Here is a 12528-nt window from a genome sequence, read left to right on the forward strand (position 1 = left end):
TGAAGATTTACCAGAGAACATCACTGAACCATATATCACTCCCAAAGAAAGATAATAACTACTTACCTAGCTAATAAGATGCTCTTAACCTATAAGCCCAGTTAAAAGTACAGATTGTTTAAGGTCTTTAAGGTCCAAGCTAATGTACAAAATCTTATTATTTCAATTTGAAATTCATAGGATTCCAGACACATTTTTAGCTTCTTACCATCATTTCATTAATCACTGCCAAATGGCCTAAGTTATTTTTATTTAAAATGAATTAAACTCAGGATCGGATACTAAAGGAATTCTTCTGTGGCTCTTAGCATCAGATGAAATCTCCTTGTCTCCAGTTGCTTCAGTTATCCAGGACTGTGTTGGATTCTGTTGTTTAAATCCAAGGTTCTTTTAGAAGTCAGAGACGAGGCATAAAGCTGGCTGCTTCATGTTTGTTTTATTAAGAGCTGATAGAACAAAGGGAAGTTGAAACGAAAAAGGGATGGAAATCTGATACTTGAAAGAGAAGAGAAACTAAAGATGGTGCCTAGCATAACATAGCTACCTTGACACTCAAAGGTAAGAAAAAAATCCATTCTAATTTATAGACAATAATAATCCAATTAGAAAATACTTAGTCAATACTGCAGTAAGAACCGAACAACGAGAAAATACTTATTCACTTAATGCAAAGCACCCAGAACTTCCCAGAATTATACTTCGTATAACGGCTAGAGACATATTAAACAATATGTATATTATAACAACTAGGAATCATAGTAAGGAGTTACTTGTTTATAAGTAATTACATAATATGCAAGAAGATAATTAACTGCAAAGAAAAATGACAATGAAACAGTTAATCCAACAAATGCAGTTGTACAAATATGGCAGAACTGTTGAGATTTGGCCTGCTCTGATACTTATAAAACCTTAGCTCCATCCACAGCATGCTGCCTCCACTGTTTGGTCTTCTGCAAGTTGGCCGTTCAATCTAAGTATATCTGGTGCTGTTACTGGAATAATCCTCTCTAATTCTCACTGAATCTAGGCTAGTTCCTTGGATTTATGGCGAACAGTAAAAGTAGAGCAAACAACAAACAGTCTGCCAGAGGAACTTGGCAGGCTGAGCAGCATCTGTGAGAGGAAAGAAATTGCCAATGTCTCGGGTTGGATCCTTGCCTCAGGACCAAGAGCGCCAGCATAAAAAGGACAAGGGAAGAGGTGAGGAGCTGGTGATTGGTGGATTGAGAAGGGGTGTAGGATGGCGCAGGCAGACTGCACCAGGTGGGGGGGCTAGGGTGGATTTGGGAGACAAAGCAGGCAAAGAGGGAAAGAAAAACCAGGTGGGTGGAGAAAAGTATGAAGGTGAGAAACAGTTGCTGGAGAGAGATAAACAAAACTCTAAAGGTTACCAGTGCTAAGTACCAAAGCAGATGATGGGAACCATTAGGGGAGAGGTGAATAGCAATTGGTACCAGAACCAAACCCATGTTTTTTGCTCCAGATTCCAGCATCTGGATCTTCTTGAGTCTCCAGTAGAGAAAAGCCGAGCTTCAATCACATAGTCATGTGGCACAGAAATAGACCCTACAACCAACCCAGTCTATGCCAACCATCCATTACGCCCATCTACCCACATTTCCATGAAATGCCCTCTGATAATTCAATTTACCTACACCTTCAAGGTATTTTGAGACAGGCAAACAACCCAACAATCTTCAGCTTTGGATTTTAATCCAAAGCTAGTGCTTTTGTTTTTTATCCAGGGAATTTTCTCACTCAACTTCTTTGTCTCCCTATCTTCCCTTTTGATGCTCTTTAAAACCTGTCTCATCTGTTCCAGTACCTCTAGATGTAAGGTTACAGAATGTTTAGGAATGAAATTCTATTCTTGTTCATGGTAACCTTAGGTACCCAGTCTGTACATTTTAGTTGAAATCTAAATCTTAACTATTGGGCATTGTGTGAGCATCTCACTGAGAGTAAACCAGAAAAGGCTCCCTTTACTTCCACTCTTTGCCTCCTACCAATCAGCCGATCTTCTATCCACACTGGTTTCTTTCCTGCAATACCATGGGCTTTTATACTGTTTAGCAGCCTCATGTGCAACACCTTGTCAAAGGCCTTCTAAAAATCCAAGTAAACAACATCCACTGACTCTCCTTTGTTTATCCTGCCTGCTATTTCCTCAAAGAATTCCAACGGGTTTGCCAGGCAAGATTTCCCCTCAAAGAAACAATACTGCCTCCACCCTATTTTATCGTGTGCCTCCACATGCCCCAAAAGTGGATCCTTAATAGTTGGCTCTAAGATCTTGCCAACCACTGAAGTCAGGCAAAGTGACCTATAATTCCCTGTCTTTTGCCTCACCCCTTCTTAAAGGGTTGAATAACAGCCCTCAGGAACCATTCCAGAATCTAGCGATTCTTGAAAGATCACTACAAATGCCTCCACACTCTCTTCAGAGTTTTTAGAACCCTGGGTGGAGGGTCCAGATGACTTATCTACTTTCAGACCTTTCAGCTTCCTGAGCACCTTCTTCATAGTGAAAGCAACTACACTTACTTCTGCCCTGACACTTTCGGATTTCTGGCAAGATGTTGGTGTCTTCCACAGCAAAGACTGATACAAAATATTTATTCAGTTCATCTGCCATTTACTTGTTCTCCATTACCGTCTCTAGCAACATTTTTGAGCGGTCCGATGTCCACTCTTACCTTTCCTTTATTCTTCATAATATCTAAAAAAAAACTTTTCGTATCCTCTTTTATATTATTGGCTGGCTTAACTTTATATTTCATCTTTTCTCTCTTTATTGCTTTTTTAGTTGCCTTTTTTTTGGCTATATAAAAACCTCCCAATCCTCTAGCTTCCCACAAATTTTTGCTACATTGTATGCCCTCTCTTTTGCTTGTCAGCTATGGTTACTTCACCTTCCCTTTAGAATGCTTCTTCTTTTGGATGAACTGATAGAACCTCTTCCGAATTATTCCCTGGAACTGCAGTCATTGCTAATCTGCCATCATCCCTGCTAGTGTTCCCTTCCAATGAATTGGGCCAGCTCCTCTCTCATACCTCTGCAGTTACCTATATGCAACAGTAATTCCAATACACCTGATTTTTTCTTCTCCTCAAACTGCAGGGTGAATTCTATCATATTATGGTTACTGCCTCATAAGGATCCTGGGCCCCGAAGGGTTCCTTTTCTGTGAAGCTGGAGAATATCAAGGTGGAATATGAGGTATGGTTCCTCTAAAACACATCGCACCTCAATGTCACAGCCTGGATTAGAATACCTTTAAGTTATTATCACGGTCTGTTCAATTCCTGGATCAAACTTAAATAAGCAAGAGATTAACTCAAATACCCACCACTACAACAGGCTGAACTGAAGCGATGGTACAATTTCTTGCTCCCCAGTCTTCGAAGGTAGTGTATAGCCCCTTTTCAAGAATGTACTGTTCTCCTGTGAAATCAGAATTCTCGTATGCAACCCAGCTGCAAATTAAACAGAGAACAGACTGGTTACTTCTACTGAGCTTTATAAATAGAGTTGTATTAAAGTGGAACCGTTGAGTGTGACTCCTAGGAGTTCACTGCTGAAATAAAAAAGCAGCACGGAAAGAACGATGGGTTTCAACAGCCAGCTGAGGCTTGTATATTGGGACCTGAGGACTTTTAAACCCAGGCTAATTTCATACAATACTGTGCAAAAGTCTTAGGCACCGTATTGCTAGGGAGATATGTAGCTAGGGAGCCTATTACTTTTACACCGTAGTCAATGTAGAGTGGAGAATGAGTTTGTAAATCTGGTGGGAGCAAAGGATGCCGGGAAACGTGAGGGTGGGGCACCACAGGAGTGGCTGTGGGACAGATGGCAGAGAAGGAGTGCCGGGTGGTGACGCAGGTATAGACACACCCATCCCTGAGGCACCAGGCACACATTAGAGATACCTATCAGAATCAGGTTTATCATCATTCTCTCTCTGGCTATCCATCCCATAGGATGATGATGGTTCCTTTCAGTCAGTTAGTAGGGTAACTACCCCACTCCTCAGAAAGGAACAGCGTGTGGGTGAATGGATTTTAGGTGAGTTGGGAGTTGCACAGGTCCAGACCCACCCCTCTCGACATCCCCTCCCGGATCCAGCGGCATTGTGGGAAGTTCTGTTGCAGTGGATGGCCAGACCAAGCTCCGAAGCAAGGGATGCCCTTTCCGCACTTCACGGCACGTGTTTGCTAGACGGCCGTTGACCCTACGAGAGGGTTCATCCGCCCTTTGACAGGTCTTGTCTTTCGTCCTGCAGGGTGTCTAGCCACCCTCCTCACCAAGCAAACCTGGTGGGGGAGCCGGTTTAGTCGCCGACCACCCGACCATGCGACAGGTAGTACTGGGTTACATGGTACCAGTAGCACTCAGATGAGTGACATGACAAGATCATCACTCACAGATGTCATGACATTTGTTTTTTTTCTGTGGCAGCAGTACAGTGCAACACATAAAATAACTACAGTACTGTGCAAAAGTCTTAGACACACTAGCTATAAAAAGTATTTCCCCCACCCCCTGGAAGTTTTTATGTTTTATTGTTTTACAACATTGAATCACAGTGGATTGAATTTGGGTTTTTTTTTGACGCTGATCAACAGAAAAAGACTCTTTTGTGTCAAAGTGAAAGAACATCTCCACAAACTGATCTAAATTAATTACAAATATAAAGCACAAAGTAATTGATTGCATAAGTATTCATCCCCTTTAATATGAGACCCCAAATCATCACGGGTGTAGCAATTGGTTTTAGAAGTCACATAATTAGTTAAATGGAGATCAGTTTTTGGAGACCTGTGTGCAGTCAAGGTGTTTCAATTGATGGTAGTAAAAATACACCTGTATCTGGAAGGTCCAGCTGCTGATGAGTCAGTATCCTGGCAAAAACGACACCATGAAGACAAAGAAGCACTTCAAGCAACTCTGAGAAAAGGTTATTGAAAAACATAAATCAGGAGACGGAGACAAGAACATTTTCAAGTCACTGAATATCCCTTGGAGTACAGTGAAGTCGATCATCAAGAAATGGAAAGAATATGGCACAGCCGTAAATCTGCCTAGAGCAGGCTGACCTCAAAAACTGAGAGACTGTGCAAGAAGGGGACTAGTGAGGGAGGCCACCAAGAGACCCATGACAGCTCTGGAGGAGTTACAAAAGCTTCAGAGAGTGCGCATACAGCAACTGTTGCCTGGGTGCTTCACCAGTTGCAGTTTTAAGGGAGAGTGGCAAAGAGAAAGCCACTGTTGAAAAACACTCACATGAAACCTTGGCTAGAGTTTACCAGAAGGCATGTGGGGGATTCTGAAGTCAGCTGGAAGAAGGCTCTATGGTCTGATGAAACTAAAATTGAATTTTTTGGCCATCAGACTAAATTCTATCTTTGGCTTACATACATCATCGGAAAGACACCATCTCTACCATGAAGCATGATGGTGACTGCATCACATTGTGATGCTTCACTGCAGCGGGCCCTGAAAGGCTTGTGAAGGTGGAGGGTAAAATGAATGCAGCAAAATACTGGGAAATCCTGGAGGAAAACCTGATGCAGTTTGCAAGAGAACTGCAACTTGGGAGAAGATGTGTTTTCCAGCAAGACAATGACCCCAAGCATAAAGCCAAAGCTGCACAGGAATGGCTTAAAAACAACAAAATTAATGTCCTGGAGTGGCTGCGTTAGAGTCCAGACCTCGATCCAATTGGGAATCTGTGGCTGGACTTGAAAAGGGCTGTTCACTCATGATCCCCATACAATCTGAAAGAGCTTGAACAGTTCTGTAAAGAGAATGGGGAAACTTTGCAGTGTCCAGATGTGCAATGCTGATAGAGACCTATCCACACTGACTCAAGGCTGTAATTGCTGCCAAAGGTGCATCAACTAAATACTGACTTGAAGGGGATGAACACTTACGCAATCAATTATCTTGTGTTTTATATTTGTAATTAATTTAGATCACTTTGTAGAGATCTGTTGTCACGTTGCCACGAAAGAGTCTTCTTCTGTTGATCAGTGTCAAAAAAGCCAAATTAAATCCCCTGTGATTCAACGTTGTAAAACAATAAAACATGAAAACTTCTGTGGGGGGGAGTAAATAGTTTTAATAGGCACTGTACGTGCCTCAGACGTTTGCATAGTACTGTAGCTTGTGACTAACCTTGCAGATTCCATGTCTCCACTGCCAACTTCTATGAATTTAAACCAATCTCTGGTTGTTATCTATGGTCTTACATTGTAAGCTTACAACCCTTCCTCCAGTTAACTATTTCCTTTTTAAAACATTTTTTTTTAAATTGCAGAGATTTCTTCACTTTTAACAAAGGATATTCAGATATGGCATGTGGATGTCACCGATAAGTTCAGAATTTATTGTTGATTTCCAATTGGTCCTTAAACAGAACAGCTTGCTGGGTTATTTCAAAGGACAATTAAAAGTTAACACTTCGGTGATTTTGCAATCTCGCATGGGCCAGACCAGGTAACCAGGGACAGACGTTACAATGAAGGACGTACACTCCGTGGCCACTTTATGAGATGCCTCCAGCATCGAATAAAATGTCCACCGAGTGTATGTTCATGGTCTTCTGCTGTGGTAGCCCATCCACTTTGAGGTTCAACGAATTGTGCATTCAGAGATGCTCTTTTGCACCCTACTGTTGTAACCTGTGGTTAATTGAGTTACTGTCGACTTCCTGTCAGCTTGAACAAGTCTGACCAGTCTCCTCTGCGCTCTCATTGACAAGGCATTTGCACCTACAGAACTGCTACTCATTGGATGTTTTTTTTTTGTTTGATTTTTGCTTCATTCTCTGTAAATTCGACAGACCGTGGTGTGTGAAAATCTCAGGAGGTCCGCAGGTTCTAAAGTACTCAAACCACCCCATCTGGCACCAACAATCATTCCACTTAGATCACATTTCATCCCCATTCTGATATTTGGTCTGAACAATAACTGAACCTCGTGATCATGCCAGCATGCTTCTATGCATTGAGTTGCTGCCACAGGATTGGCTGATTAGATATTTGCATTAACAAGCTGGTGAACAGATATACCCAATACAGTGGGCACTGAGTGTAGGTATGCCAGTAGTTTCATGCTCACTGTTAATACTGCTGTTTATTTTTTTTGCTTCTGTACTACCTCAGTGTATCTGTCTGGATGGCATGCAAATAAAAGCTTTTTGCTGTGCATGCGACAAAAACAAACCAATTACTTGCCTCCTTTTCTCCACCTTATCATGCAACAAAGGATCGAGAACAACGTGTGAGTTGTAACTTATCCACGAGATGACTGAAGACTGCAAACTCCTTGATCCAACCCCAGTCCATAGTACTCGAGTACAAGCGACTCTCCTGCTAGATCTATTTTACAGCAAGTCACCAGAAGATTTCTACACACAGGTAAATTGCAGATTGATTTTTCCTTCTCACCATTAAAGGCACATAAAAAAGTACAAACTGCCAGTCTTAATTATGAGCCAAAAATCAGGAAAACAAAAGTACAAAGAAATATGTTGATTTCTGACTCACAGGAAGAGCGCAAATCAACATTAATTGGGTTGTGACTCACTAAGCTAGGAATCTAATTTACTCTTTTAACGGTGACATTGTCAAGGATTCATTTACTATCTCTGCCTAATGTAAGGATGCCTTTTCCTTGAGGTATTGTTCTGTGGTGCTTACACCTTTGCAAAGCAACACACACAAAATGCATGAGGAACTCAGCAGGTTGGGCAGTGTCAATGGAAATGAATAAACAGCAGAAGTTTCGGGTCAAAACCCCCCTTCAGGACTGGAAAGGAAGGGGGAAGGCACCAGAATAAAAAGGTGGGGGGAGGGGAAGGAGGACAGGTAGAAGGTGGTAGGTGTAGCCAGGTGGGTAGGAAAGATGAAGGGCTGGAGAAGAAGGAATCTGATAGGAGAGGGGAGTGGACCATGGGAGAAAGGGAAGGAGGAGTGGAGCCAGGGGGAGGACACACTTACAATACTGTTATGTGCTATCAGGATATCAGTCCAGTGTGGAAGGAAAAAGTGAATAATATCACCTCAAATTATACAGGCAAGAGCAATATGGAACCATACAGGAAACAACTCAAATAGGATTTCTCGTGACTGGATTAATATCTCTTATGAACTTCAGAGCATTCATACAGTCAGAGAAGTAGATAAAAAATGTGCAGGGTTCCCTAAAGGTTAATTTGCAGGGTGAGTCTGTGGTGAGGAAGGCAAATGCAATGTTAGCATTCATTCCAGAAGGACTAGAATATAAAAGTAAGGATGTATCATTGAGAATTTATAAAGCACCGTTGAGGCCTCGCTTGGAGTACTGTGAGCAGTTTTGGGCCCTTTAGCTTAGAAAGGATATGCTGAAACTGGAGAGGGTTCAAAGGAGGTTCACGAAAATGATTCCAGGATTGAAAGGCTTGTCATATGAAGAGCATTTGATGACTCTGGGCTTGTATTCACTGGAATTCAGAAGAATGAGGGGTGACTTAATTGAAACCTATCGAATGGTGAAAGGCCTTGATAGAATGGACGTGAGAGGATGTTTCCTATGGTGGGAGAGTCCAAAACCAGAGGACACAGCCTCAGAATAGAGGGGCACCCTTTTAGAACAGAGATGAGGAGGAATTTCTTAAGCCAGAGAGCGGTGAATCTGTGCAATTCTTTGTAACAGGCAGCTGTGGAGGCTAAGCCTTTATATACATTTATTTAAGGCAGAGATTGATAGATTCCTGATTGGTCAGGACATGAAGGGATTTGGGGGTGGGGGAAGGCAGTAGATTGGGGCTGAGAGGGAAAATGGAGCGGCCATGATGAAATGGTGGAGCAGACTTGATGGGCCAAATGGCCTAATTCTGCTCCTGTATCTAAGGGTCTAAATACAGCAGAGAAACAGGCACTTTGGTTACTGAGTCTACGACAATCATCAGTCACCTACTCCCACTAATCCTCTATTAATCCCATCTCTTTCTCTCCCCACCCAGACTGTACTGCTCCCCTGCATTCTAGGAACAATTTACCCAAAAGCCCACACATGTTGTGAGAAGAAACTGCAGCATCCAGAGAGAAAACAGAGTGTCACAGGGAAAATGTGCAATCCTGGGCCGAGGATTGAGCCAGGACTCTGACAGCAGCTCGGCTAGTCTTTCCAGTGCACCGCCCATCAACAAACACTATTGCATACATAACACTCAATGACTAGAAACACCCAACCGTGCAAGGTTAATTAAAACGTGCTGTATTTCTCTACGACTTTGTGAAATCTGCCATTGCTACTATCAGTAGGATTCAAGAAGAGGAGGAGAGAGGAGGGGGTAAACAGAACAATCGTCCCCCTGAGATTAAAAGTGAGGTCCTGGGAAATGCAAATTTCACCTTGGCTTCATCGACCCCTCTCAGTAAAGATAAATATCCATAAAGAAATTCACACGGCTTCTGGTCTTCCAAGGAAAAGAAAGCTGGAAGATCAAGACCTCAAGCAAGCACGATGCATATAGTCTACCAAGTATCAGCAATCTCTGCCCTTCAAAATGTTTCTAAGATATTTATTACAGTAAAAGTAATAACTTAATGCGTTCAGAACTTTAATGGTGCCAAATGAGCAGATTTTCTTAACTATTTATTCATAAGTTATATTAATGTTACTAATATTGCTTGGGAGGGTGACATAGTGAAGATACGTCTCTACCAAAGGAGGTGTAAGGTGCTCCTTCCCTCCACTAGCCTGCAGGTCACCCCTGGAGAAGGTGTAGCACCTGCTTAGTGCCCTGATCAGGGTTGCATGAAGCCATGGGTGCAGGTGGTGAATGGTCGTAAGAGCAGCAGAGGCATATCACAAGTCCTGGTTACATGGCCGCTGATGTTAGGCAGACAATCTCTGAGGAGTATGGTTGGGGTTGCCTGCCTTGTAAAGACCCTGCCAAGAAGAAGACAATGGCAAACCATTTTTGTAGAAAAATTTGCCAAGAACAATCATGGTAACATGCTAAGTAGTTGTAGGGTGACAAGACCCTGCTTTGTCCTTACAAGTGTCCACAACACACCTCCCCCTTTCACACGTAAGCTTTATTATTCTTTCGACTTTCCATCTGCAGGGGAGAAAAAGCACTTCATGTTAAAGAACATCTTCAACATTTAATCTGAAGATCTATCTTCCTACAATGTGTTATGGTATTCTAATTTTGTCCAAAGGCAACCAATGAGGTCACAGCAAAAGGCTGGGTAACTCTAGTTCACTGAAAGATGTCAGGGGTGGCTGACTTCCGGGTCATCAAGGGAATGGTGGCGTAAGGAAAAGGTCTCTCGACAAAAAAGAAGGTAAACTGCCCCAAAATTGAATTTAGACAAATACTTAATATTGCATAACTATATTAATAAAAAGGGCAAGGATGATGTCTAAGAACAAGAATAAAAAGTCCGCTTCGAAGGCTGATAAACATAAAGAGATGCAGCAAGGCGACGGGCCTAGCTCCCCCACGGCAAGCCAGGACGGAGATAATGAGGGGGAATCGGTGACTCTGTCTTTGATTCTCGGAGAGATTCGCGAGTTCCGACAAGATAACAGATATTAAAGGAGAAATAGTAAAAACTAACTCGCGGATAGATGAAGCCGAAGCGAGGATTGTTGGAATTGAAGAGAAGCTACAAAACACCGAGGAAGTGATAGCAGAAATGCTGAAGCTACAAGACCAGCTCCAGTGGAAACTAATAGATCAAGAAGGCCACTCGAGAAGGGAAAATGTGAGGATCTACGGAGTTCCCGAAGGAACCGAAGGTAAACCCGGATTGATGATTCCCTTCGCGGAGAAGCTGCTTAGAGAGAACCTTGATATACCGGCCGCAAAAGACCTACAGATAGAAAGGGCTCACCGCGCGTTGGCACCACAGCCTCCGGCAGGCGCCCAGCCCAGATCGATTCTGATCAGATTTCTCAGTTACAGAACGAAGGAAGAGGTGCTTAAAAGAGCATGGCAAAAGAAAGGTTTCATGTGGAACAACTGCAAAATCAGTTTAGACCACGACTATGCACCGGGGATTCTTGCCAGACGGAAGGAATATACGGAAACACGGAGAGTCCTGAAAGAAAACAACATCAGATTCCAGACCCTGTATCCAGCTCGGCTGAGAGTCTTTTACGACGAAGGGACAAAAACTTACGCTACGGTGGAGGAGGCAACGTTGGACCTGGCGGACCGGGGACTACCTATTAAAGTTATCACCCAACCGGAGTCGCTACTGGAGAGGATTCGGCAGAAGTCGTGGCAGTTAGTGGGGCGAGGACGCTCCACTCGAACCAGAGTGTCAAACTACAAGGAAAAGCTGCAAATATTCAGACACGAATGTACAGAGAATACAGATTAATTAAGAGAAATGACTGAAAAGAGTAAATCGGACTTAAAAGTAAAATGAAAACTGGTAACTGAAAATAAACTAGGCGGAATAACTTGAATGATAGCAATATGGTCGAGACATAAATAGGAGAAAATTCTCTATGATTATTCAAACTGCTGAGGGCCCTCTAACACAGGGTGAAGATAGAGGTTATCCCTCTGAACTGAGGCGGGTCGGTGCTCAGGCCTCACTGTGGGAAGTCGGGAAAAATTTTCAAATGTTATACGTTCAGAAATGTCTAGGGTGTGGTTATATGTCTTGGTTTACTGTTGAGAAGGGATTGCTAACTGTTTGGTTAGAAAAGGAGAGTGCTTTTTTTCTACTAGAGAAAAATGCAAACTGAATTGGTAAAAATAATTTCCTATAATGTTAATGGGGTTTTGAATCCAATTAAAAGAAATAAGATTATGTCTAAATTGAAAAAGAGAGGGCACAAATAGCTTTCCTCCAGGAAACACATATGAGCCAATCTGAACATGGAAAATTAAAAAGAATGGGCTTTAAGCATGTATTTTATTCATCATATAAACTGAGTCACAAAAGAGGGGTAGCTACTTTAATATCAAGTACTCTTAATTATGAACATATTTCAGAGACTAGAGACAAAGAAGGACGGTTTGTAAAAATCACAGGAAGAATAGAAGGTACAGAAATAACATTGCTGAATGTTTATGCTCCTCCAGGTAGTGAATGGTCATTTTATAGACACATTTTTGACCTAATGGTCAGTTCTCGAGGGGTAGTAATTTGTGGAGGGGATTTTAATATTAGATTAAATCCTATATTAGATTCTTCAAGAATAGTTACTCAGAATAAACCTCTGACTCGGAAAGTGAATTCATTGATGGAGGAGTTGGGAATTATAAATGTCTGGAGGGAATTACACCCTACTAGTAAAGATTATACATATTACTCTTTCCCTCATTCAGCCTATTCAAGGATAGACTATTTCTTTATCTTTAATACAGATAGACTCAGGATAAAAAACTGTAATATTGCAACAATTGATCTGTCGGATCATAGCCCAGTCTCTATGTCTCTAATCCTGGAAAGGAAAATGAGGAAAACACTATGGAGGCTAAACTCACATATACTCAATAACCCGAA

At 42.1% G+C, this 12528-nt stretch overlaps 1 protein-coding gene across 2 annotated transcripts in view; it reads right to left on the reverse strand.

Moving 5' to 3' along the window:
• Positions 1-12528, reverse strand: part of crybg1a (crystallin beta-gamma domain containing 1a) — a 252149-nt gene that overhangs the window by 21581 nt on the left and 218040 nt on the right. For both annotated transcript variants that reach the window (XM_063040819.1, XM_063040821.1), the window contains one exon: positions 3354-3480. In XM_063040819.1, coding sequence (XP_062896889.1) covers positions 3354-3480 — 127 coding nt within the window. The remainder of the gene's footprint in view (positions 1-3353; positions 3481-12528) is intronic.

Source organism: Mobula hypostoma, chromosome 2 (assembly GCF_963921235.1).
Source record: "Mobula hypostoma chromosome 2, sMobHyp1.1, whole genome shotgun sequence".
Lineage (NCBI taxonomy): Eukaryota > Metazoa > Chordata > Chondrichthyes > Myliobatiformes > Myliobatidae > Mobula > Mobula hypostoma.